The sequence below is a fragment of the Oryctolagus cuniculus genome, chromosome 17 (assembly GCF_964237555.1).
Source record: "Oryctolagus cuniculus chromosome 17, mOryCun1.1, whole genome shotgun sequence".
Classification (NCBI taxonomy): domain Eukaryota; kingdom Metazoa; phylum Chordata; class Mammalia; order Lagomorpha; family Leporidae; genus Oryctolagus; species Oryctolagus cuniculus.
In genome coordinates this window covers 18,083,373-18,108,452 of record NC_091448.1, presented here as the reverse complement: position 1 = coordinate 18,108,452, position 25,080 = coordinate 18,083,373, and the positions used below count along the sequence as shown (strand labels likewise).

The following is a 25,080-nucleotide window of genomic DNA, read 5'->3' as shown; positions in this document are numbered from 1 at the left end:
AGTCTTTGCTGGATGCCTTGAGCATCCTAGTCTGCAGAGTCGAGCTTAGCTTGGGCCTCTGGGCAGCTTGTCAGTTTGAGGTTGGCATCTCAGTTGGCAGGCGGAACCCAGGCAGTCCTGTTGCCTGATGTGGTGCTGTGCCTTCCAGCATGGCTACTTGTTCTTCCTCCGAGTCCACCTGTTCCCTAGAAGGCAGAGCTAGGGCGGTTACAGCGCCTTCTGCAGTGCTCTCGGCATCTCCATCACCTTGGGCAGCAGCTCTTAACCATGAACTTCCAGTTGGAATTAGAGTTCCCTGTTGCATCCTCTTCAATGCTTTGCCGTCTTCTCTAAAGCATGTATGGGTTTGTTACTGCACCTGTGTAGCTATGTAGTTTTTGTTCTCTCCCTTGCTAGAAAGTGTCTGTTTTGTTTACCCCTGCTCCCGACTTGTGGCTGGCACATGACAAGTGCTTGGTGTGTTTTGGTGGAGTGAATGCTGTTGCTAATGATTGGATTTTACTCCAGGTACCACATTGAGGTGAACCGTGTTCCTGCAGGCAACTGGGTTCTGATTGAAGGTGTTGATCAACCAATTGTGAAGACGGCAACCATAACTGAACCCCGAGGCAATGAGGAGGTAGAGTTTCTCAAAAGTCCAGCTGGACTGGCTTAAGCTGTCATGTCCCAAGGAACCATGGCACACATGAGCACCAAGCCGCAGAACTCACAGGGGCCCAAGTCAGAGTCACTGTGGCTTCCTGGTGCCAGGCCCCAGCATTCTAGATCTGACCCTGCTGGATTTTCCCTGTACTCGGCTCAGATGTTGGGGATTAGGAGGAGTGGCCTTTGTTCTTCTCTTCTTCTCTTCTTCCTGCTGAAATACATGGGGATAAATGCCTTTCAGGATGCCCTCAGCATCGTGACTCCTGGCTGGGGAATAGTCTGGCCTTCAGCAAGTCCTCAGGTCTGCACCTGCTGGGCCTGTGCAGGCAGATGCCTTCACTCCTCTGCATTTTGATTTCAGGCTCAGATTTTCCGGCCCTTGAAGTTCAATACTACATCTGTTATTAAGATTGCCGTGGAGCCCGTCAACCCATCAGAGCTCCCCAAGATGCTCGACGGCCTGCGCAAAGTCAACAAGAGCTATCCATCCCTCACCACCAAGGTAGGTTTGCAAGAGCACTCCTTACCTGGCTAACTGGCCTGTGCCGCCCCCCACTTCCCTGCCGTCAGGTGTTTCTGATCCACTGCTTCCTGCCACCTATACCAGAAACAGACTGTGCCTTTTACCATCATTTAAAGGCAGGACAAGGACTCTGTGTATATGTGTCTGTGTGTGTTTTCCCCAAATCATTAAATTTTTTTTTTTTAAAAGATTTATTTATTTACTTGAAAAGCAGTTAGAGAGATCTTCCATCTGCTCATTCACTCCTCAAATGGCTGCAACGGCCGGAACTCAGCCAGGCCAAAGCCAGGAACCAGGAACTCTATCCAGGTCTCACATGTGGGTGCAGGGGCCCAACTACTTGGGCCATTTTCCTCTGCCTTCCCACATGCGTTAGCAGGGAGCTAACGGAATAAAAAATGGAGCAGCTGGGACACAAACCAGTGCTCATATGGGGTGCCAGCATCACATGCAGCGGCTTAACCCATATACCACAATGTCAGTCCCCCCAAATATCTTTACGTAGGAAAAAGAACTTTATTGGACATTGCTTTTTGAACTAATTTTCCAGGAGAGATAGACAGGAAAATTAGTTGCTTTGATCCTTGTACAGCCTTAAGCCTGCCAGCATATGTTTTGAGTAGTTGATCAGGGCTAAAGGAGTAGATTGTATCCATGGACATAGGGTAAGGTTTTCCCTAAATAGCTAAGATGGGAACTAAATGAGTGACCTCGCACCAAGTGGTGCTGGAGTCTTGACGACCGACTGATAGATGTTTCCCACCAAACCTTGAAGGGGGTGGAACTGACGCTGAACAGTGACTGTCATGGTAGCGTGGGCTCCTCCTCTTCTGGGTCCTGGCTTTGCTGCTGGTGTGTCTGCTCTTGCTGGTCTAAAGAGTTCCTGCTGTAACCACCAGGCTGCTGTGTTGCAGGTGGAGGAGTCTGGTGAGCATGTGATCCTGGGCACTGGGGAGCTCTACCTGGACTGTGTGATGCATGACTTGCGGAAGATGTATTCAGAGATTGACATCAAGGTACAGTAGTCCCCACGCCTGGCCAGGAGCTGGTGGGCCCACAGATCCAGACTGTTTCACCATAACCAAACCATCCGTCTCCCTGGAAGCTCCAAGGGAGAGGAGAGGGGTCCACTGGAGCAGCTCTGCTGGTGAAAAGCATGGTCTGCAACTCCTTCTTCTTTTTTTTTTTTTTTTTTTTTTTTTTTTTTTTTTTTTTTTTGACAGGCAGAGTGGACAGTGAGAGAGACAGAGAGAAAGGTCTTCCTTTGCCGTTGGTTCACTCTCCAATGGCCGCTGTGGCAAGTGCGCTGCGGCCAGCGCGCTGCGGCCAGCGCACCGCGCTGATCTGAAGGCAAGAGCCAGGTGCTTCTCCTGGTCTCCCATGGAGTGCAGGGCCCAAGGACTTGGGCCATCCTCCACTGCACTCCCTGGCCACAGCAGAGAGCTGGCCTGGAAGAAGGGCAACCGGGAAAGAATCCGGCGCCCCGACCAGGACTAGAACCCGGTGTGCTGGCGCTGCTAGGTGGAGGATTAGCCTATTGAGCTGCAGCGCCGGCCATGCAGCTCCTTCTGTGGGAAGTTGTCAGAAGGCTTGCTGCCTCCTGTTGGCTTGGTCTTGGTGTCATACAAGTTTAAAGTCAAGGTTCTCAAGGCAGAGTTACTCTTGGTGCTTTGTTGGGAAAATCATTGCACAGTCTGGTGATTAGGGCTCAGTGGGTTAGGAGAGAGTGGGGACTGGCTCCCCTGGATTCAGAGTCCAGTCCTGACATAGCCTCGCAGTGAAAACAAGCACTGGCTGGCCTCCATCTGCTGCTTCAGATGCGTATTCTCTCCAAGGCCCTGTGGTGCTGGGGACACATGCCCTTAACACCCCTTTCATAATGGTGTGCCCTGGGCTGAGGCCATTGGCCAGAGGGTTTCCCGGCAGCAGATCATGTGGGAGTGTTAGGGGTGCTATGCACACAGGCATTAAGAGGGTGAACGTGGAGTGGGTGCTTGCCAGTGGGTCCCCAGCACCAGTCCCGTCAGACCCACAGGGGTCATTCAGTGCTGGTGGAGGACCGGCAAGTAGATATTGAGAGCTACTCCAGAAGACTATAATTAAGGCCCCTGCTGGTCCCCTAATTGCTCTTGGCTTGGGAATATCGCTTCTTGATTACACTAAGTTTTCTCAGACCTTTCAGCAAAGTGCAGATGAGGGTTTTGAGCGGCTGCTGTGCTGCTTGTCACTCGTGCTGATGAAGGCAGGAGGTGGGAGGAAGTGGTTCTCACAGGGAGTGCCGGGAGCTTCAGAATTCAGGGTGGATGGCTGTCCTTCCAACACACAGGCCTCACCTCCCTGCTTTGTCTTGTTCCCAGGTGGCCGACCCCGTCGTCACGTTTTGTGAGACAGTGGTGGAAACATCCTCCCTCAAGTGCTTTGCTGAAACGCCCAATAAGAAGTAAGCTGGGGGCTCAGCGTCCCTGGGACTGATGGCTTAATGGGCACACCCTCCCCCCCAGCTCCACCCCAGCACCGGGCTGTGGAGGCAGAGCCGTCTGAGTCTTGGGATGGGCGGACATTTAGGGTACATGTGTCTCACTCCCCTGCTGCCCGCCTGTGCCTTTGGACAGGGTGCTGTGGCATTCTTCACCTAAGAATTCACAGCAATGATGGAGCTGAACTGATGCGAAGCCAGGAGCCAGGGGCTTCCGGGTCTCCCACATGGTGCAGGAGCCCAAGGACTTGGGCCATCTTCCACTGCTTTCCCAGGCCACAGTGGAGAGCTGGATCAGAAGTGGAGCAGCTGGGACTCGAACCAGCGCCCATATGGGATGCCAGCACTGGGGCCAGCAGTTCTGCCCACTATGCCACAGCACTGGCCCCCAAACTTTGCTTTTAAAAACAGGTAGGGGGTGCCAGCACTGGGGCGCAGCGGGTTAAAGCCCTGGCCTACAGCGCCAGCATCCCATATGGAACCGATTTGAAGCTCCACTTTCTGATCCAGCTCCCTGCTGAAAGCTTGGGAAAACAGTGGAAGATGACCCAAGTCTTTGGGCCCCTGCACCTATGTGGGAGACCCGGAGGAGGCTTCTGGCTCCTGGCTTCAGATTGGCCCAGCTCCAGCTGTTGCAGCCATTTGGGGAATGAACCAGTGAATGGATGTCTGTCCCCCCACCCCACCTCTCTCTCTTAACTCTGCCTTTCAAGTAAATAAATAAAATTAAAAAAAAAAAAAAAAAGATTCAAATGAAAAGAGAAGATGAGCCCTTTTTGCTCTTCCCTGCCCCTTCGGCTTGCACAAACATCCCTGCCTGGCTGTCCACTTTGCCACCCCTTAGCTATCCCTCGCACCAGTCCTACGACCCCTCATAACCCGTGTCCTTCCTGCCAGGAACAAGATCACCATGATAGCCGAGCCTCTGGAGAAGGGCCTTGCCGAGGACATAGAGAACGAGGTGGTCCAGATCACATGGAACAGGTGGGGAATGCAGCTTACCTGCCCGGTCTCGAGTCCCACAAGCTCCTCTGCAAAGCCACGCGTATCCCCCTTTGCTGTTTGCTCAGCACGGTGTGGGTGGGACGAGGTGACTGCAGAGAGGGAAGGTCCCCAGGAGCCAGCAGTCACAGAGCTGTCTGTTGCTGAGTTTCCCCCATTTCCCTCCTTCCCCCAGGAAGAAGCTGGGAGAGTTCTTCCAGACCAAGTACGACTGGGATCTGCTGGCTGCCCGTTCCATCTGGGCTTTCGGCCCTGATGCCACCGGCCCCAACATCTTGGTGGATGACACCCTGCCCTCGGAGGTACAGCAGAACTGATGGGAACCTTGGGGTGCTGTCTTCCCGGAAGCTTTTTGTGTCCTCTGGTGATGGAGGGGATCCTCTTAGTGGCTGTGCGTGTCCTCTCCCTCAACTCCCGGGCTGTTGACAGGAGCTTGCTAAGGAGCTCCCATGTTTCTCTGCAGGTGGACAAGGCTCTTCTTGGCTCAGTGAAGGACAGCATCGTCCAGGGTTTCCAGTGGGGAACCCGGGAGGGGCCCCTCTGTGATGAGTGTAAGTCTGTCAGCACCTCCCCGCCCCAGTTCTCAGGGACCTTGCAGCTAGGGTGGGCCCGCCAGCTTTGAGGCCTGGCAGGTGAAGCAGTGTGGGGCACCCAGGGCCATCCCCTGTGCTGGGCCAGCTTCCTCCCTTCCTCCCCCTGCCCTGGTGCCGCAGTTAGGATGCATCCTGACTGACATTTTCTCCTCCTTCCTGGGAAGGCTTTGACTTGGAGTGTGTTTGAGGAGAGATACCAAGAGGGCAGTGAGGTTGGAGTGGTTTATGGACAAAGATTAGACCATGGGACCAAGTTATTGTCCGTGGGACCAAGTTAGCAATTGGATACTCTTTATCCAAACAAATTTCAGTGTCTTGTGCTGTCTAGGAAAGCCCCACATGTCTGAGCATGGCCTGAGGCAAACACTAGGAGCACAGTTCACCTTCAGACCTCTTTGCCAGGCCTTGCCTATCTCTTTGGAACGCCCTGCTCTTTGTGCTGTGTCTTTGGTATCTGTGAGACAGCTGTGATGTAGCAAGACTGTTGGTCTGGATGCCCTGGAGACTCGCCCCAGAGCCCTCCTCAGGCAGCTGTCTGCATCTCCTTTCCAGTGATTCGAAATGTCAAGTTTAAGATCCTGGATGCAGTGGTTGCCCAGGAGCCCCTGCACCGGGGTGGGGGCCAGATCATCCCCACGGCCAGGAGAGTCGTCTACTCCGCCTTCCTCATGGTAAGAGACTGGGGCTTTCCTGGACAGTGGATTAATTGGAAGACCGAGCTTGGTGCGGCCTCAAGCCTACACCCCCCAAGCTGAAGAGCCGTTTCTCTCTCCGCTGCAGGCCACTCCTCGTCTGATGGAGCCTTACTACTTTGTAGAGGTCCAGGCCCCTGCAGACTGTGTCTCTGCCGTCTACACTGTCCTGGCCAGGCGCAGGTCAGTAGCTCTGGATGTCTTAGGGGGAGTGCTGGGAGCCAGAGGGTACAGGAAGCAGCAGCTGCTGTGCTGGGGGAGAGATGGGACTCCCCTCCCCTCTCCAGACCCAGTGAGTGTACTTTCTAGAAGAAATAGGAAAGCGACGAGCTTTACTCCAGGTTACAATTTGAGATTTCCTCTGAGCCCCCACCCCCACTCCCAGAGAGTCCCTGGTGGAGAGTGCTGGGTGCTGAAGCAAGTCTGTAGCACCCTGTCCCTTCAGTGTCCCCACTCCCGTGTTCTGCCCAGAGGTTGCTGTCCCTTTGACTTCCACAGAGAATTACTCTGGGAGCTCCAAGCTGGAATGCATCTGGGGCAGCAGAAGCCACACTGCAGTTTGGCTTTTGGTTTCTGCACAGCCAAGGCCTCAGCCTTTGTTTTTCCATCGCAGGGGACACGTGACTCAGGATGCACCCATCCCAGGCTCGCCACTCTACACCATCAAAGCTTTCATCCCGGCCATTGATTCTTTTGGGTTTGAAACTGATCTCCGGACGCATACCCAGGGACAGGCCTTTTCCCTGTCTGTCTTCCACCACTGGCAGGTGAGAAGGCTGTTCAGGCCAGCAGGTGTGGCCTCCCACCCCACAAGGCTAACCTTTGCCCTGTTCCCCTTGCAAGCCCTGCCTTCCTAGAGAAGAGCCCTGCTTCTGGGGCTTGACTTCTCTGGGAAGGCTGCCTGGACACCACCTGAATCCCCCTTGCCTTTCAGATTGTACCCGGTGATCCCCTGGACAAGAGCATTGTCATCCGCCCCTTGGAGCCCCAGCCAGCCCCTCACCTGGCCCGAGAATTCATGATCAAAACCCGTCGGAGGAAGGTGTGTGTCCCTCAGGCCCATTACCAACCCTCAACTCCCCTAGGGCTCAGCAGGAGCTGGGTCTCTCCATTTTTCCCTTGAGCCCTTTCCCAAGGGCCTGTAGACTGACAACAGTTTATTGCATGTAGACAGGTGCGATCTGGAAACTCCTCGTGTGGCCAGACCTGGGGCCCAGTCTGGCCAGGAAAGGAGGGCCTTCCCCTCAGCTGTGATGAGCCCCTGTAGCCCTGCAGCCTCCCCTGCAAGCATAGGTCTTGGATGGCCCCAGCCAGTCAGCCCCCGTAGGCCTCATTCTCACGTCTCTCCCACTCTCTGCAGGGCCTGAGTGAAGACGTGAGCATCAGCAAGTTCTTCGACGACCCTATGTTGCTGGAGCTTGCCAAACAGGATGTTGTGCTCAATTACCCCATGTGAGTGTGGGGCCTGCTGACACTGCTTGCCGTAGGTGCGGCTCCCGGGCTTGAGGCTGAGGCCTGCTGGGCCCTTCACCTTGTCAGAAAGTGTCCTGGAAACACTGTGCTCGCCTTGAAAAGCCCACGGACTTCCAACCCAGAGCCCCAGTAGGGGAGGAGCATTGTTCCCTCATGTTTCTTCTGTGGCCTCCACCTGGCTCCATTTCCAAGAAAAAGAGGAACTTGGGCTCAAGGAAAGAGAAGGATGAAAGTGTTTAACTCCAAGGGGCCCTGTCTTTGGAATAACATGGAATTTATTTTTACAAGTTCAACCTTAGCCATGGTTCGTAAGTGAACAGAACATTCCGACTTCTGCCTTCTTGTGCCTCTTTCATCCCCACCCCCACATCCCGTCCAGTCCTGGCCCCTACATTCTGGATGTACGTCATCTCCCTTGAGGCTTCACTGCCTCTGCTCCCAGCTGTAGGCTCCTTCCTGCCTCCGAACTCCATGGTCCCCTGAGCATGCCCCACCCTCCCACCCACGCCATGCTGCTCTGGTGGGACCTGAGGTGTATGAGCTGGTTGGGTTGCCGGGCTCCGAGGCCTGCTACACCTCCTCAGGATACTGCTACCTCTTAAGAATCTCTCTTGCCCTGGAGTTAGGGGCCAGAGCACTTGGATTTGTGGCCATTTTTCTAGGTCCTCTCACCAGCCACCACCATGGGTCCCTTACTCTTTTCTCTGCCCATGAAGAAGAGACTGTTGCTTTTCCACAAGACTTCTTTATTAGGAGCACACAGGGATTGCCGCAGAAGTCTGACTACCCCGGTCCCCGTGAGTCTACTTCTCCCCAGCATCCGGTGCTGTCCTCTTGCTGTAATCTCGGTACATTGTGTACACAGCGCCTGTGTAGGGAGAAGGAGAAAGGCCCCTTGGCATGGAGCCCTGCACCTGTGCGCTGGTTCTCCCAGGTGTCCCTGGGGTTCGGTCTACAGCCGTTCCCTTAAGAGCCCAGCTGCCTCACTCGTCTTTCTGCCCCAGGTGCCAGCAGCTGCTCCAACATCTGACCAGGCAGCCCGGGCAAACAGCCCACCTGACAGAGCGCTCCTGCGTATTGTCTGGGGGAACCTCACAGAAACCTGTGAAGCAGGCAGGCGAGGGGTGACCACGGTTAGGGTTTAGTGGGAAAACTGAGGCTCGGTGAGCGGGATTTGTCCACTGTCACTCAACGAGTAGCTCTCTGCTCTCTAATCCCGGGAGGAAGAGAATTGGAGTGTGTACATCCTGCCGCGTGACTCTATCCCTCTGGGGCATCTTGTCGGAACGGGCTGCATACCCTCACCTTAGGCCAGGGATAGGAGGTTGAACAGGGAACCCTGGAAATGGCTCTGTGTCCAGGTTGTCCCCACAGGCCTGATGGAGAGCCTGGTGCAAGGAGCAGGAACTGAAGTCGCAGTCCCTTCCACTGTCAGGACTCAGAGCCAGACTTTGCCTAATCTATTTTGCCCTCATTCTCCTGGGACCCCACCAACCTACTCACCTAGCATAATGGCACCCACGGCACAGGCCTGTGCTGCTACTCGGGTGTGGATCAGGTGTATGGACATCTTGGTGGACCCCCGAGCCTTCAGCCGATAAATCCTGTAAGTTGCCACCAGCAAGCAGCCTCCTAAGCCTGTGGGCAGAGCACAAGACCTCCTGGCCTCAGCCACGAGGCATAGTGCTCCCCGATGAGAAATGCGGCACTAGGTAAACAGCCACTCTCCTGCAGGTTCGGGGTGGGGGAGTACCCCTGGAAGATGAGCTTCCCCTCGGCATTTTCAAAGTGACTCCCTCCCCCGTGTACAGATGATAGCCCATCGTTGTCACGCACCGTCCCCACTTAGCTCCGCTCTGGGTCCTTCACCCTCTGCCGGCACCCACATCCTGGTATGTATCTGAGCCTGCCCATGCTGAGGCTGGTGTTGGGACGCCTGTGTCCCATGCACTCAGCCAGCCACCACCTCTGCCCATCCAGATTCCCTCATGTCATTGTCAGGCTTGTCCCTGGCACCTCTGCTGCTGTTACCTTGCTCAGTGTGCAGGACCAGATGAGTTCTCTGACTTGTGCTTTATTTGAAAAGACTCAGATGCACGAACGCCTTGCCCCCATTCCCTTCCCTGCTTACCTATAGGCACCAGCGGAGACTCCCTGGTCTTCCTCAGGAACTTTCCAGAAACACTCTCCTCGCCCTCAGGTGGCACCCACCAGCCTTTGTTAGCAGACATGATTGTGGACCCCGATGCCGACAGCTGGGATCCGTAGGTTTCAGCCCAGTCCTGGAAGGAGGCACCCCACAGTAAAAATTCCAGAGTGGGAAGGAGGGGGTTAACTGCTGCGAGCCACACCATGCCCAGCTCAGCCTCTCCTTGAAAAGATGCCCCTCCCGGGTGTCCTGTGTCGGGTGCTGGGCCACCAGCAGCCACTTTCTCCATGTCTCCTTCCTAACATCTGCCTATTCCCTCGCTTATTCCGACTTTACACTTCGGTGTAATCCTTGAGCCAAGAAAAACAGCTGGAAAAATCCACAGATGAGAGCAGAAGGCACAGGGCCTGAATCTTGGAGTCCCCGTAGTCTTGGGTCTGTGACAGTTGCTTCTAAGAGGGCTGCAGAGCAGGCTCTGTCCCCAGGGAGCCAGAGCCACAGATTCCAGTGACCGGACATTGATTTGTTATAAGCTGCCTTGTTTCTGCACATGGATACTAAAGGGACACACTTCAGTCCTTGAACTGCTTCCCTATTCCTTGCCAGCCCCCCAGTTATCAGTCTTCTACCTCCCTCGCTGGGCTGGGAACTTGTGCGCTCTTCTCACTCAGACTAGACTGAGACCAGGAGTTACACCAGTGGGAGGTCTTCTGAGACCCATCCTGCTTGAGTCAACTTTTTCTGGTTGCCCCTCCTGTCCCGGTGGCCCCCAGTCCTAGCATGCTGGTTCTTACCCTAGGAGAGGCTAGAAAGTGGAGAGTGCGCAGCCACGCCGGGACCGAGCATCTGCTGTTCTGAACCAGTCAAGAGCTGTGGTGGGAGCCGCCACTATGGGGTCAAGGAAGCAGCAGCTTGGACTTTATGGAGACTTTGAAGTGAGAGAGGCAAGGGGAGGAGATAGGACAGGACATTTGTCTTAACCCCCCGTCTGCTGAGCTCCGGGCCCTGGGAAGGCATGTTAGACCAGATGGCGGGAGCTCCAGCTAGGCTGGATCTCTGGACAGGAGTGGCTGCATCAGACACTGTGGGAATGGGGATTGTGATACACAAGCAGGGACTGGCAGAGATCCTGGTCTCCCCCCACACACATACACACACAAGTTACACTGCCTCGGTGTGCATGTCAGTAAGACACCCCAACTGTGGGAGACAGTCTCAATGGTCTCCGTCTTGATCCCTCCAGCACTGCTTTCTGGGCCCAGGAGATCTGTCCAGAGTTAGAAACCAATGGGACATCCCTCGGGGCTCCAGAGCTCTCTGCCGCCTGTGGGGCCAGTGCCCACTCCGGTGACAGGATGACAGTGGCTGGCATTAGCATTGGACTGGTCTCGATATTTGTATTTCAGATCCCTCAACTTTTCTCTTTGGTAAGTAGTTCACAAAGCAGGCTGCGTGGCACACCCAGGAACACACGGCAGGAAAATGACAGCGCCATGCTCTGAACCCAGATCTGGCCAACTGCAACTCTCACCTCCCCAGGGCTGGCCAATCATGGCTCCCCTGAGGAGGCCGGGAGAAGAGTACTTACTACGCAAGCGGGGAGCAATCGGGGTGCCCTGTGGAGAGTCCCGCTCCATCCCAGGCCTTTGTCCTTTCCCCGATGACTCTCAGCCCATGTGTCCATGCTGCATGGGCTTTTTTGGCAGGGGGGATTTGTCCAGCAGCTGATGAGCCTCTTTCTCTCCCCAGCCCTCATGGCTCTAGGCAGAGTCCCAGGGTCACAGTGATTCCCCAGGGCCGTCACGTAGCCCCGCTGTCCATGGGAACTCTCCTCCCAGCCTTTCACACACACCAGGTCCCAGCAGGAGCCTGAATTCTCAGGACCTGGGTGATCCGTGGGCTTACTGGTCCAGGCCAGAGACTACGGGGTGGCAGACTCCCAAGCCCTTTGAAGAATGGAGCAGGCGGGGGCCGGCGCCATGGTGCAGTAGGTTAATCCTCCGCCTGCAGCGCCGGCATCCCATATGGGCACTGGTTCTAGTCCAGGTTGCTCCTCTTCCAATCCAGCTCTCTGCTATGGTCTGGGACAGCAGTGGAGGGTGGCCCAGGTCCTTGGGCCCCTGCACCCATGTGGGAGACCGGGAAGAGGCGCCTGGCTCCTGGCTTCAGATCGGCGCAGTTGTGGCCATCTGGGGAGTGAACCAACGAAAGGAAGACCTTTCTCTCTGTCTCTCCCTTTCACTGTCTGCAACTCTACCTTTCAAATAAATAAATAAAAATAAAAAAAAAAAAAATGGAGCAGGCTCTGGAGAGCAAAGTTCCACTTCTCCCTGTTGAGACTGGGTTGGTTCTCCCATCAGTCCAGGGCTGAGAAAACCATTACAGTTCTGTGACTTACACTTTATATGGGCCAAGCAGTGTGCTAACTGCTTTATGTAGACTGCTTATTTTATCCCCATTTCACAGACCAAAAAAAACTGAGGTTCAGTTACAGTAAGTGATAGAAAAGGGACAAGACTTTTTTTTTTTTTTTTTTTTTTTTTTTTTTTTTTTTTTTGACAGGCAGAGTGGACAGTGAGAGAGAGAGACAGAGAGAGAAAGGTCTTCCTTTGCCGTTGGTTCACCCTCCAATGGCCGCCGCTGCAGCCGGCGCACCGCGCTGATCCGATGGCAGGAGCCAGGATCCAGGTGCTTTTTCCTGGTCTCCCATGGGGTGCAGGGCCCAAGCACCTGGGCCATCCTCCACTGCACTCCCTGGCCATAGCAGAGAGCTGGCCTGGAAGAGGGGCAACCGGGACAGAATCCGGCGCCCCGACCGGGACTAGAACCCGGTGTGCCGGCGCCGCAAGGTGGAGGATTAGCCTATTGAGCCACGGCGCCGGCCGGGACAAGACTTTTCAAAAACAAATTATTCTCAGTTAAAGCAAAGAAGGACAGGCAGGACACACAGATCTGTCTGCTGGTTCACTCCCCAAATGCCCAGAACAGCCGGCCTGGGCCAGGAGCCTAGTACTCGGTCTGCATCTTCCATGGAGTTGGCAGGATCCCAGCCACTTGAGCTATCACCTGCTGCCTCCAGGGTGCAAGAAGTTCAAACACTCCAGTACAGGAGGCTGGTCTCCCAGGTGGCATCTTACCCGTTGCACCAAACACGTGCCCCAGGACCTGACTTCAAACCATTCCCCAAGACTAATCTAACCACTCTGGACTGTTGGGAGAATGTATGCAAAGTGGAGAGCAAGTGTTGAAACAGGAGAAATAAGATTACTTTTTATTTCAAACCTTGTGAGAACATACAGTGACTAAAACTTCCAAAGAACAGAGTCCTGTTTTAGCAAACAGATAAGATAACATTGGGATAGCATCATTTTTGTTAATATGCCAAGTCTTCAATAATGGTTTCCATTTAAATATTTCTACATTTAGTGATTTGCTTAGAAAATCTCTCTTCCAAATCAGGTCACATTAAAAGAAATTCCGGTTTTAAGGGGTCTAAATGACTGATGCAGAAAGATTAGCGTAGGCCAGAGTCAGCTGTGGAATCAATTAGACCAACCACTCCAAACACTGGTTATGCCACTGAAGTTGTGAGTGTGTCTCTCAAGCTGGAGGTAGGCTCTACCCCCGGGAGGGGGGTGCTTACTGTAAGGGCTCAAGAGATGGCTGTTAGAATTCCCTGTCCACTGGCTGGAGGCTGGGAGAAAAGCAGAAAGCCCCGGCCGCATACAGGAAGGTAACCAAATTCACACCCATCCCATCCCTCCCTGGCCACCGTGCCCCAAGCTTGGGCCTCCGCATCCTAGCCAGACGCTTCAGGCCTGTTCTCCCTCTTGCACTGAAGGGGAAGGGACAGGAGGGGGACACTAACTCTTGAGGCTGTGAACACAATCTAAGGCACAGTTCTGTTCCGCATAGCCTACAGGAGCTGAGTCACCAGAAAGGAGGGAATTGACCCGGAGCTTCTACCCTGAGCTGCGCCTGGGATGATGGAGAATGAACTAGCAGCACAAAGGGTGCTCCCAGCTGGAGTGAGAATGGGGCTGGAGAACACAGTAGGCCAGAGTGTCCTGTGCAGGGGAATCTGAGGGACAAAGAGCAGGGTAACAGGGACAGGCGGGGGCAGTGGACGTTTCTAGATAACATGGCGAGGCTGAGGCAGCCTCTAGGAGGTACCTGGGGTGGGGAGGGTGTCAGCACTCCTCTCTTTAAAGACATTGGGTTCCAAGGACCTTGTAGCATTTGTCCAAGGGCAGCCTGAGGGCCAGGAAAGTGCTTTCAGTGCCCACAAATCTTGAGGGCCAGTGTTTGGCCTAGTGGCTAAAACATCTGCATCCCATATCTGAGTGCCTGGGTTCAAGTCCGGGTCTGCTCCGGATTCCAGTTTCCTGATACTGTTCACCCTAGGAGGCAGTAGTGATGGCTGAAGTGATTGGGTCCTTGCCACTCAACATGGAAGGAGACCTGGATTGGATTCCTGGTGTCTGCCAACAGGCAGGGCATTTGAGGAGTGAACCAGTGGATGAGAGCAAGGGCTGTCTCAAGAAATTAAAAATTTGTACGAAATACGTCAAGAGGACACGAGTAGGGACTGGCTCTGTGGCATAGCGGCAGTGCCGGCATGCCATATGGGTGGAAGAAGCTCCTGGCTACTGGCTTCAGATCGGTGCAATTGTGCCATTGCAGCCAATTGGGGAGTGAACCAGCGGATGGAATACTCTCTCTCTCTTTCTCTTTCAAACAAATAATCTTTAAAAAAAAAAAAGAGAGAGAGAGAGAGAGAGAGAGAGAGAGGACATGAGTAGGGTGGTGGGAGATGGAATTGGGCTGTGGTCGTCACTGATGTTACAGAATCATGTCTTTGAAGGAGCAGTTCTGAGCCACACAGGAAAACAGTAGGGACTACTGTATTAGATGACAAATGTGACATGTTTGTGGAGGCCACCTGCAGTGCCAGCATCCCACATGGGTGCCAATTCAAGTCCTGGCTGCTCCACTTCCGATCCAGCTCTTTGCTGTGGCCTGGGAAAGCAGTGGAGGATGGCCCAAGCGCTCGGGCCCCTGCACCTGTGTGGGAGACCCGGAAGAAGCTCCTGGCTCCTGGCTTGAGATCGGAGCAGCTCCAGCCCTTGTGGCCATCTGGGGAATGAATCAGCGGATGGAAGACCTCTGTCTTTCTCTCTCTCTGCCTCTCTGTAACTCTGCCTTTCAAATAAATAAATAAACCTTTAAAAAAAGAAAACAAGAAATGTTTGTGAAGGTCCTTGAGTTGGTTGCTTTTGAACATCCCAGTTACCCAGCTGCCTCCAGAGCACACCACAGGAGGGGACTGCTGGCTGTGGCGCCTACATGGTTCAGGCACTTTGCAGGTTTCATTTAATCCTCACAGCAGCCCCAACAGGTCCATCTCACAATTTCCGTTTTATAGGAAATCCAGGCTCAGAGAGGTTAATACACCCAGATCACACAGCAAATAAACAAACCATCTACTCAAAAGTGGTGACAACCATATACCACTTTATAATGCAAAACTAATGTATGACCACTTACAATGTGTGGTGGGTGTTTTGGCATAGCAGATTAAGCCACCACTTGGAATGCCCACATCCCATACTCAAACTCCTAGGGTTCGAGTCCTGGCCCATTTCTGATCCAGCATCCTGCCAGCACTCACTCTGGGAGGCTGCAGATGATGGCCCAGGTAATTGAGCCCCTGCCACCAACGTGGGAGAGCAGATGCGGTTCTGGCTCCTGGTTTCACCCTGGCCCAGGCCTGGCTGTTGCAGCCATTTGGAGAGTGAACCAGCCAATAGAAGATGTTCTCTCTCTCTCACTCTGCCTTTCAAAAATAAATGCAAGTGAGTAAATGTTTAAATAAAAATTCTTTAAAATTTACATATGATTCACATATATTTCATCATCTCATTCCCACAACCATCTTTTTTTTTTTTTTTTAAGATTTATTTATTTACTTGAAAGGCAGAGTGACAGAGAGGCAGAGAGAGAGAGGTCCTCCATCCACTGATACACTCCCTAGATGGCTATAATGGCTGGAGCTGGGTCAATCTGAAGCCAGGAGCTAGGAATTTCTTTAGGGTCTCCCATGTAGGTGCAGGGGCCCAAGATCTTGGGACATCTTCTGCTGTTTTTCCAGGCCATTTTGGAGAGCTGGATGGGAAGTGAAGCAGCCAGGACTCGAACTGGTGCCCATATGGGATATCAGCAGTGCAGGCGTCAGCTTTACCTGCTACGCCACAGTGTTGGTCATAGGTCTTAATTTAAGTATTTATTTATTTGAGAGGCAGAGAGAGGAGGAAAGCCAAAGAGAACCCCCATCTGCTGATTCACTCCCCAAATTCCTCTAATGATGGGATCTGAGCTGAGCTGGGTGGAAGCCAGGAACATAATCCACGTGTACCATGTGGATGACAGAGACCCAAGTACTTGAGCCATCACTACTGCCTCCCAGGGTTTGCATTAGCAGGAAGCAGGAGTGGAATTGGGAGCAGAGGCAGGACTTGAACCCACGCACTGCAATATAGGATGCTTGCATCCCAGCTGGCGCCAACAGTCCAAATGCCTGCTCCCAACCTTAATTTAAAATCCAGTGTTAATGCACAAGAAACTGCTAACCGGGAGACACCTGAATGGAGGGAGGGAGGACTGCTCCTTCTGTACTTCTTGTATTACCTATTAAAAAAAAAAAAATCTGCTTTAGCCCACATTCCTGTAGGCAGAGGCCGGGAGAATCAGACAGGGTAACCGAAACTGAGGATTAGTGGAGACGAGCGCTTTGTACAGCTGCTAATACCCCTCCCACTGCGGGTGTAAGCAGGAACGTGCTGCCCGTTCTTCCTCACCAGCCAGCCAGTCTGGGGCGGGCAGGACGCCTGTTGCCAACAGGGAACATTCCCAGTCCTACCATTCCGGGCCTCTGCTCCCATCCTCCAAGACAGGAGTCTGCTCTGCATTTACCACCAAGTGGGGACCCTGGAAAGCGTGTAATGGAAACAGTGACACACTGCAGCCTTCAAGTTGACCCTACTGTCCCCAAAACCACAGAGCCCCAGGGCGACTCTCGAGTTCCCAAACAGGGTTTTGATCCTTTCCTGCTTGGGTCCCATGTGAATTCGAAGTGGTGTGGTTCTCATAGCTCCCGACTGTGCTGCTGCCTGCCAAGCGCTGGAAAGACCCATTTCCTTGTTTAAAAACTGGGCTTTTTTTTTTTTTTTTCTTTCCCTCCTATAGCCTGCCTTTTTTGTTCCAGAAATGGCAAGCTTTCCATTCACTCATTCATTCCATATGTATATGCTTGCTAGTTACCTGCTACGTGCCGGCTGTGTCCCGGGAGCTGGCACGCGGCGCTCCTGCCTTCTGGGAGCTCTCATTCCAGTGGATAACCAGGCCTGCTTCTGTTCCTGGTGACCACCTGGCCCAAGGGCCTCTGGCCTTGGGTTCTGACCTGTTTCTTGAGATTCTGTTTCTTGAACGACCTACAGGTAAAACAATTTAGCTGCTTCCTAGGGTCTCATTTTTACCCTCTTTAAATGCTTTCCTGCTAGAAGAGACATTGCGGTGAACTTGGTAGTGACTTTATTTTTTTCTTAAGAATTATTTTATTTATTTGAAAGACAGTGTTAAAGAGAGAGATAGAGACAGAGAGGTCTTCCATCTGCTGATTCACTTCCCAAATGGCTGCAATGACCAGGGCTTCATTCAGGTCTCCCATGTGGGTTCAGGGGTCCATGTGCTTGGGCCATCTTCTGCTGCTTTCCCAGGCACATTAGGAAGTTGGATCGGAAATGGAACAGCTGGGACTTGAACTTGCATCCATATGGGATGCTGGCACTGCAGACTGGGGCTTTAACCCACTGTGCTACAGCACCAGCCTCAGTAGTGACAATTTAGAAATTATTTTCCCCTAACCACGAAAAAGAAACAAATAAAATAAGAAATAAAATAAAATAAAATAAAAACAAGAATGGGCAATGACAAAAGATGGGAAGTCTTCCCCGCAGGTTCATTCTTGAATTTATAGGAAGATAATACCTAACGAGAAATTGAAGTCTTAATATGCCACTTAAAAGTGCATTATCTGGGGCTGCTACTGTAGTGCAGTAGGTTAGGGCACTGCCTGCAGTGCTGGCATCTCATGGTTTGTCGGTTGGAGTCCGGGCTGTTCCGCATCCAATCCAGCTCTCTCCTGGGACAGTTGCAGAGGATGGACCAAGTCCTTGGGCCCTGCATTTATGTGGGAGATCTGGAGGAAGCTCCTGGCTCCCGACTTCCACCTGACCCAGTCCAGAGTTGTGGCCATTTGGGGAGTGAAGCAGTGGATGGAAGATCTCTTGCTATCTTTCTTTCTCTCTCTGTAACTCTGCCTTTCAAATAAATAGATTTTTCTTTTCTTTTTTTTTTTTTTTATTTTTTGACAGGCAGAGTGGACAGTGAGAGAGAGAGAGAGACAGAGATAAAGGTCTTCCTTTGCCGTTGGTTCACCCTCCAATGGCCAGCGCGCTACGGCCTGCACACTGTGCTGATCCGATGGCAGGAGCCAGGTACTTATCCTGGTCTCCAATGGGGTGCAGGGCCCAAGCACTTGGGCCATCCTCCACTGCACTCCCTGGCCACAGCAGAGAGCTGGCCTGGAAGAGGGGCAACCGGGACAGAATCCGGCACCCCAGCCGGGACTAGAACCCGGTGTGCTGGCGCCGCAAGGCGGAGGATTAGCCCAGTGAGCCGCGGCGCCGGCCTAATAAAATACATAGAACCCGGTGTGCCGGCACCGCTAGGTGGAGGATTAGCCTAGTGAGCCGCGGCGCTGGCCTCCAAATAAATATATTTTTTAGGTGGATTATTTGGGGCTAGTACTGTGGCACAGTGGGTTAAGCCTCTGCCTGCAGTGCCAACATCCCATATGGGCTCTGTCTGGTGGAAGTGGCTGCTCCACTTCCAACTCAGCTCCCTGCTAATACACCTGGGAGGGCAGCAGAAATGGGCACCAAGTACTCAAGCCCCTATTTGGATACTGGGATAAAGCTCCTGGCTCCTGGATTTGGCCTGGCCCAGCCCTGGCCACTGTGGCCATTTGGGAAGTGGAACAGTGTATTCATGATCTCTCTCTCTCTGCCTCTGCCACTCCCTTCCTGTAACTCTGCCTTTCAAACAAATACATACATCTTTAAATAAAAGAAAAGTTCATTGTTTTTTTTAATTTTTAATTTTTTTAATTTTTTTTTTTTTATTTTTTGACAGGCAGAGTGGACAGTGAGAGAGAGACAAAGAGAAAGGTCTTCCTTTGCCATTGGTTCACCCTCCAATGGCCGCCGCGGCCGGCGCACCGCGCTGATCCGGTGGCAGGAGCCAGGAGCCAGGTGCTTTTCCTGGTCTCCCATGGGGTGCAGGGCCCAAGCACCTGGGCCATCCTCCACTGCACTCCCGGGCCACAGCAGAGAGCTGGCCTGGAAGAGGGGCAACCGGGACAGAATCCGGCGCCCCGACCGGGACTAGAACCTGGTGTGCCGGCGCCGCTAGGCGGAGGATTAGCCTAGTGAGCCGCGGCGCCGGCCAGAAAAGTTCATTGTTAATACCAGCAGCAGCAGCAGGTTAAGCTCTTGCTTGCAATGCTGGGCATCCCATAGGGATACCAGTTGCCAAATCCACATCTCCTACAGGGACCCAGCTGTTTGAGCCATAACAACTCCATATAACTTTGAAAATGGCATTGTTCTTGGGGCTGGCATTGTGGCATAGTGGCTTAAGCTACCGCCTGCATCTCATTTGGGAATGGGTTCATGTCCCAGCTGCTCTACTTCCAATCCAGCTCCCTGCTAACGCACCTGGGAAAGCAGCAGAAGATGGCCCAAGTGTTTGGGCCACTGGCACACAAATGGGACATCCAGATAGAGTTCCTGGCTCCCCCGCTTTGGCCTGATCCAGCTATGGCCATTGAGGACATTTGAGGAATGAACCAGTGACTGGCAGATCTCTGTCTCTCCTGTCATCCCATATCTGAGTGCCTGCATTTGAGTACTGGCTTGGCTTCCAATTCCAGCTTCCCACTAATACACACAGGGTCAAGTACTTGGGTCTCTGCAACCTGCAGGGAGAGCTGGATTGAGTTCTGGGCTCCTAGTTAGGGATTGGCCTGTGCCCGGCTGTTGTAGGCATTTGGGGGAGTGAACCAGTTGATGGAAGATTCTCTGTCTCTGTTGTTGTTTCAAATAATGAAAATACACTTTTTTAAAAAATAAAGATGTCATGTTTTATTTTTGTTATTATGTTCTTAGTATTTTCATGTATCTATAGGGTCTTCACGCTTGTCATTTTTTTTTTTCATTTTTAACTTATTTGAAAAGCAGAGTGATAGAAAACTTCCAGATGCCAACAGCAGCCTGGCTGGGGCAGGCTGAAGCCAGGAGCCACGAGTTCCATCCGTCTGAACTTGAACCAGAACCCAGGCACTCCAATATGGGGGCTTAACCAGTTGCTCCACAATGCCTGGTCCCGCATCTGCCAAGTTAAGTTCATCAGTAAAGGAGCAATGGGATGGGGTGGGGGTGGGGGTGGGGCAGAATGGGCCACAGCAAGCACAGAGAGAAGTAACAAATACTCAGACCAAACAAATGACCAAAGCCTCAAGCAATGGAAGGACAGGTGTCTGCCCTGAATAAACAAACATTACCCCCAAGTAGCTGCCCCGGGACACAGGGGCTCAGCCCGCTGGAGCACACTTTTAGGCTTTTTTTTTTTAGACAGAATCCAGAAGTCCACATTTTAACAATTTGGGCGTACAACTCAGTTTTGGAAAACATTCTTCTGGCCAAACAAAACTTGTCAGCAGGCCAGATGCCCACCTCTGAAGCGGCCCGAGGGCTTGGCTTCCGCGGGCGAGTCGGACCCGCAGGGCGCCGCCCCGCTTGTCAGAGCTGGGCTGCTCTTCTGGTCAAAAGGGCGGCACGGGAGCCTGCCCATCTGCATCGCGATGCTCGAGCCAGACCCGGAGGGCACCAGGTACCGGCTCCATCGCCTCAGTCTTCCTTTGTTACGCAGGTTTCCGCTCTACTTAAAGCCTTTGGGACGTTTTCGGCTTCTTAATCGGCAGTTTAAAAATGGAGATTTTATTCGTGAAGACTTTGAGACAGCCCTTTGAAATGTTTTCTGCTGGGATGCAAGGAGTTAAGAGGAAATGGCCTATTAGGGTCTTTCTAGTTCCAGAAGTCCAGGACCTCAAAAGTACGTAGAATGCCTCTAAAAGCCACGACCGTAGGAAACTAGGACGATTGCCCCACGCAGGGCCCGTGGGGTCGTGCAGCAGCTGCACACCGGAGCCCAGGTCGTGGCATCAGCATCCCACGTTCCGCTGGACCACGGAGAGGCTGAGCGCACACAGCAACTCCAGGGCTCCAGGAACCAACCCAGGGCACCCCAGGTGAGGCGTGTCCTCCCGGCGCCGTTAGCTCAAGCTGAGGCTCCGCCGTCGGGACTCCCGTCCCCCCAAGTCACGCCGGAGGGATGGACTGCCCGGGAGCGGTCAGCTCCCATCCCGGCTGCAGTCTCCGCGCCGGTGGGAGCCACGCGCGCCGCGCCTCGACCGCGTCAGGCACCGCGGGGACCGCTCGGACCCCGCCGCGCAAAGTTGCAGTCCGCGCCGCCGCCCGCGCGCTCCGGGCGCCCCCTCCCACCCGAGCGCCACGTGCCGCGCGCCCCCTGCTCCCAGGCCGCGGCGGGACGCCCCCGCCCCCACCGCGGCGTGTAGTGCGCAGGCGCCTCTCCGCGGGTCCCGGCGGCGGGAGCGGGAGGTGGAGGCGGCGGGAGCGGCTTCAGCCTCGGCTGGAGACTGAGGCGAAGGCGGCGGCCGCGAAGCGGGTGGAGGAGAAGCGAAGGTGGCGGCGACGGCGATGGCGACGCGGGGCACATGAGGCGGCGGCCAGCGGGACGGGCCGAGGCCCGGCGGAGGAGGCGGCTCCGGGGAAACTCGCCGCCCGGTGAGGGGGGGACCGCAGGGCCGGCTGAGGAGAAGCGACCGGGGCGGGGTCCCGGGGGGCGGCGGCGGGCGAACTCGTGGGGGAAGCCCGCCGAGGGGCCGAGGGGCGCGGGGGTGCGGGGTGGAGCGCGGCCGGGGCTGGGGGAGCCACAGGGGGCGCCGCCGAGGGCTTCCCGCCGCGCCTGGAGGGGCGTCGCCGCCCGCGTCCCGCCCCGGCCCCCGGCGCGCCCTCCCTCTTTGTCCGCAGGCGCGCGGTTCCCAAATTGGGAGGGAAACGGCTCGGGGGGCGGCTCCGGCGGCGCGCACCGGGGCGGCGCTCTCAGCAACTCCGGGCGGTTAGGGGCGCTTCGCGGGCTGCTCTTTGTCTGCCCGGCCTCGGCCCCGGGCATCTCCGAGCGCGCCGGCTCCTTCGACGCCCTCTCCATCACCTCCCGGCCCGGACGCCCGCCGCCCTGGAGGTGGGCGGGCTGGGGGCCGGAGGGCTGGGCTCGGCGCCCCTTGCTGGACGGCGCTTTCTCCACTTGGAAGGACTTTCCCCCCGACTTGGTGAAACTTTGGGGGACTGTTGTGTGGTTTCCTCCCGAGTCTCCGGATTCGAAATTCAGAAAAGGCGCTAACGCGGCGATTGCGGGCAGTTGTGCTTGGCGGCTGCGCTTGGAGCTTCGGATCGAAAAGATTGACGGCGCTGTGCGCTCCAGAGTTTGGGTGGTGGTTCCTTTTTTTGTTGTTGTTGCGATTTTGTTTCGGAGTCTTGATTCGGGTTGCTTTTCCTGGGGCGAGCGTGGTTTTATCGTTTGAAGGAATCTTTGTTCCTTGAGGACTGGCGGTAGTGTTGACTTCATTGTGCCTTATTTTGTTAGCGGCGACTGTGAAGTGGAGTGCGTCGGGCTAGGGTGAGCTCCAGGGCCGTGTTAGCTCGTGTGCCGGTGAATCTAGCATCGTTAGCTCGGTGTTGTGTGGACATTCGGGTGAACATGTCTGAGAAAGCGCCGTGAAACTACACAGATGAACGGGGCTGTTCATTTCCTGCTCAGCAGAAAACTGTTTGTCGAGTGCATTAGGATCCGCAGGGAGAAAGCATAAATAACTGTGGAATCAAAGATTTAGGAGCCCTCTAAGCGGGACAGAGGTGTTACTCAGAACAAGATTGAAATACCCCTCCCCCATTAAAAAAACAATTCCAGAGCCCATGACTATAAAAATACATGAATTGTGGTTAACTTTGCTCATTTCGTTTTTGAGCTTGTACGTATATTGCAGTTGCTTTGGATTTTGTGGGTGCTATAGAGTAGCAGAATTAAAGAAACTCCTTTGGGTAAAAGGTAAAAAGCTCTGGTAAACAAATCTGTCTTTAATTTTGCCGGATCTTTGTCCACAGAGTGCTGTAGCAAGAGATGACATAGAAGTTATACATAAGTACTGTTAATATTTGTCCTGATTCGTCATGACTTGATATCATGTACTAGTTGTCCTAAACCATTGTGCATTTTTTTCAGACAGCACTTTTAACTTTTTAAATGGTTTGAATTCAGAATTGGTTTTCTATCAATACTTGGCTCTAAAGAGCCTCAATTCTCTCTTTTAAGAAAAAAACAAAAAGGAGCCAATAATTTTCTTTATGCATGAAGGTAGAATTGAGTTTTAGCCTTTAATTCAGAGGATTTATCAATCATAAGCAAATAAGTGGTGTTATCTTTTGTTAATTTTTGTTCTCATATTTGTATAAAGCAGCCGAAGGAGTGGAGTATAGTTTTATCTTTGATTAGCCCCCAGTTCCAGACTCAATTCTGTTATTGGGGTCATGGAATATTTTATATATATATATAATTAAAATGCAGAGGATCATTCTCTTAATAAATACAGTGTCCTATGCCTAATTCAGTGCAGAGTGACAAATCTGAAATAACTGTTGCTGTATGTGAAGTATGTTCTCATTTCAAAATTAATGAGATGTGTTCTTTGTTGTTGTTTGCTTTTATTTGAAAGAGCAACACAGAGAGAGAGTTCTTCATCTACTGGTTCACTCCCCAAATTCCAGCAACAGCTGGGCCTGGGCAAACCAAAGCCAGCAGCCAGGAACTCCATCTGGGTCTCCCACATGGGTGGCAGGGATGCAGGTACTTGAGTTATCACCTGTACCTGCTGTGGTGGGTGTTAGCAGGAATTTGAATTGGAAGCAGAGCAGGAACTCACACCCAGACATTCCAGTATGGGATGTAGTCAGGTCTTCAGCAAGGGATGAGTGCCAATTCCTGCTACCTACCCGCCCCCCCCCCCTTTTTTTTTTACAGGCAGAGTGGACAGTGAGAGAGAGAGACAGAGAGAAAGGTCTTCCTTTGCCGTTGGTTTACCCTCCAATGGCCACCGCGGCTGGCACGCTGCGGCCGGCGCACCGCGCTGATCCGATGGCAGGAGCCAGGAGCCAGGTGCTTTTCCTGGTCTCCCATGGGGTGCAGGGCCCAAGCACCTGGGCCATCCTCCACTGCACTCCCGGGCCACAGCAGAGAGCTGGCCTGGAAGAGGGGCAACCGGGACAGAATCCAGCGCCCCAACCGGGACTAGAACCCGGTGTGCCGGCGCCGCTAGGCGGAGGATTAGCCTAGTGAGCCGCGGCGCCGGCCTCGCTCCCCCTTTTTAAGATTTACTTTATTTGAGAGGCAGAATTACAGGGAGAGGAGAGACACTGTGTGTGAGAGAGAGATCTGCCATTTTCTGGTTCATTTCTCAAATGGATGCAGTAGCCAGAGCTGGACCAGGCTGAAGCCAGGAGCCTGAAACTCCATACAAGTCTCCCACCATCTCTTACTGCTTTCCCAGGCACATTAGCAGGGAGCTAGATCAGAAGTGGAGCAGCTGGGACTTGAACCATAGCCCATAAGGGACGATGGCAACACAGGTGGTAGCTTAACCCCACTATGCCAAAATGACCTTTCCCTACTTTTTTTTTAAATGAATCTGGATAATTAAATGCAACGATATAATTACGTATTTCTGAACTCATGCTTGTAGTAACATGTGTTACTCCTGTTTTAAAAAATCTGATAGAAATTAGGCAAAGAAAAGGATTGTTCTTTTTATTATAAGACCATTTCTGTAAGAACAGGTATGAGAAGATAGATTTTGATTGAAATTCAGACATAGAAAACAGTTCTGAACTGTTAATACCAGTTAAGTGTCAGCAGGTGCTCTTCCAATGTGTTGCTACAGCTGTTAAGTTTAGCATGAGTGGAAGTAAGCACCTATTAACACTGTATTCTACAGATCTCAAGCATGAATGACCAGATAGGCAATCCTGGTTGGCCTACAGTTTTGCAGAGTGTGGTTGGCTGACAGCACACACTCCTTGAGGTTTATTTTCTTTCTCGTACCTGTAGAATGTGCTGCCTAAAGGGTTTTCCTGTGACAAGCATGAGATAATGTCTTTACAGAGAGCGTATTATCTCCAGAGAAATGAAGTCTTGTGAGGAACTCATGAGTGGAGCGCTCAGTCGAAGCTTGTCTTTGAGGCTGCATCGCTGTAGCTCCAGCACAGTTTGCACAGAAG

At 53.2% G+C, this 25,080-nt stretch overlaps 2 protein-coding genes and 1 long non-coding RNA gene across 5 annotated transcripts in view; 2 read left to right on the top strand and 1 right to left on the bottom strand.

Moving 5' to 3' along the window:
• The window catches only part of EFTUD2 (elongation factor Tu GTP binding domain containing 2), a 52,368-nt gene extending 44,671 nt beyond the window's left edge, over positions 1-7,697 (top strand). Inside the window, exons 17-28 of the mRNA XM_002719444.5 lie at positions 508-619; positions 1,007-1,147; positions 2,083-2,184; positions 3,526-3,608; positions 4,542-4,628; positions 4,822-4,948; positions 5,110-5,197; positions 5,792-5,910; positions 6,020-6,114; positions 6,545-6,698; positions 6,866-6,973; positions 7,292-7,697. Coding sequence (XP_002719490.1) covers positions 508-619; positions 1,007-1,147; positions 2,083-2,184; positions 3,526-3,608; positions 4,542-4,628; positions 4,822-4,948; positions 5,110-5,197; positions 5,792-5,910; positions 6,020-6,114; positions 6,545-6,698; positions 6,866-6,973; positions 7,292-7,387 — 1,312 coding nt within the window. The 3' untranslated portion in view covers positions 7,388-7,697. The remainder of the gene's footprint in view (positions 1-507; positions 620-1,006; positions 1,148-2,082; positions 2,185-3,525; positions 3,609-4,541; positions 4,629-4,821; positions 4,949-5,109; positions 5,198-5,791; positions 5,911-6,019; positions 6,115-6,544; positions 6,699-6,865; positions 6,974-7,291) is intronic.
• Positions 7,698-8,133: 436 nt separating this feature from the next.
• On the bottom strand, positions 8,134-11,356 carry HIGD1B (HIG1 hypoxia inducible domain family member 1B). 3 transcript variants are annotated; one of them, XM_008271625.4, is made up of 4 exons: positions 11,142-11,356; positions 9,536-9,686; positions 8,908-9,042; positions 8,134-8,272 (listed from the first exon to the last, which is right to left on the bottom strand). In XM_008271625.4, exons 1-4 carry the CDS (start codon positions 11,307-11,309, stop codon positions 8,208-8,210), a joined length of 519 nt encoding a protein of 172 aa, XP_008269847.1. In that variant the 5' UTR covers positions 11,310-11,356; the 3' UTR covers positions 8,134-8,207. The 3 variants fall into 3 exon arrangements, with proteins under 3 accessions (XP_008269847.1, XP_008269848.1, XP_002719491.2); XM_008271626.4 differs by lacking the exon at positions 11,142-11,356 and adding an exon at positions 10,348-11,048; XM_002719445.5 differs by lacking the exon at positions 11,142-11,356 and having other exon boundaries at positions 9,536-10,299.
• A 9,650-nt stretch (positions 11,357-21,006) lies between these two features.
• LOC138846057 (uncharacterized) overlaps positions 21,007-25,080 on the top strand; it is a 38,686-nt gene continuing 34,612 nt past the window's right edge. The window contains exon 1 of the long non-coding RNA XR_011383442.1: positions 21,007-21,537. This is a non-coding gene — a long non-coding RNA (uncharacterized lncRNA). The remainder of the gene's footprint in view (positions 21,538-25,080) is intronic.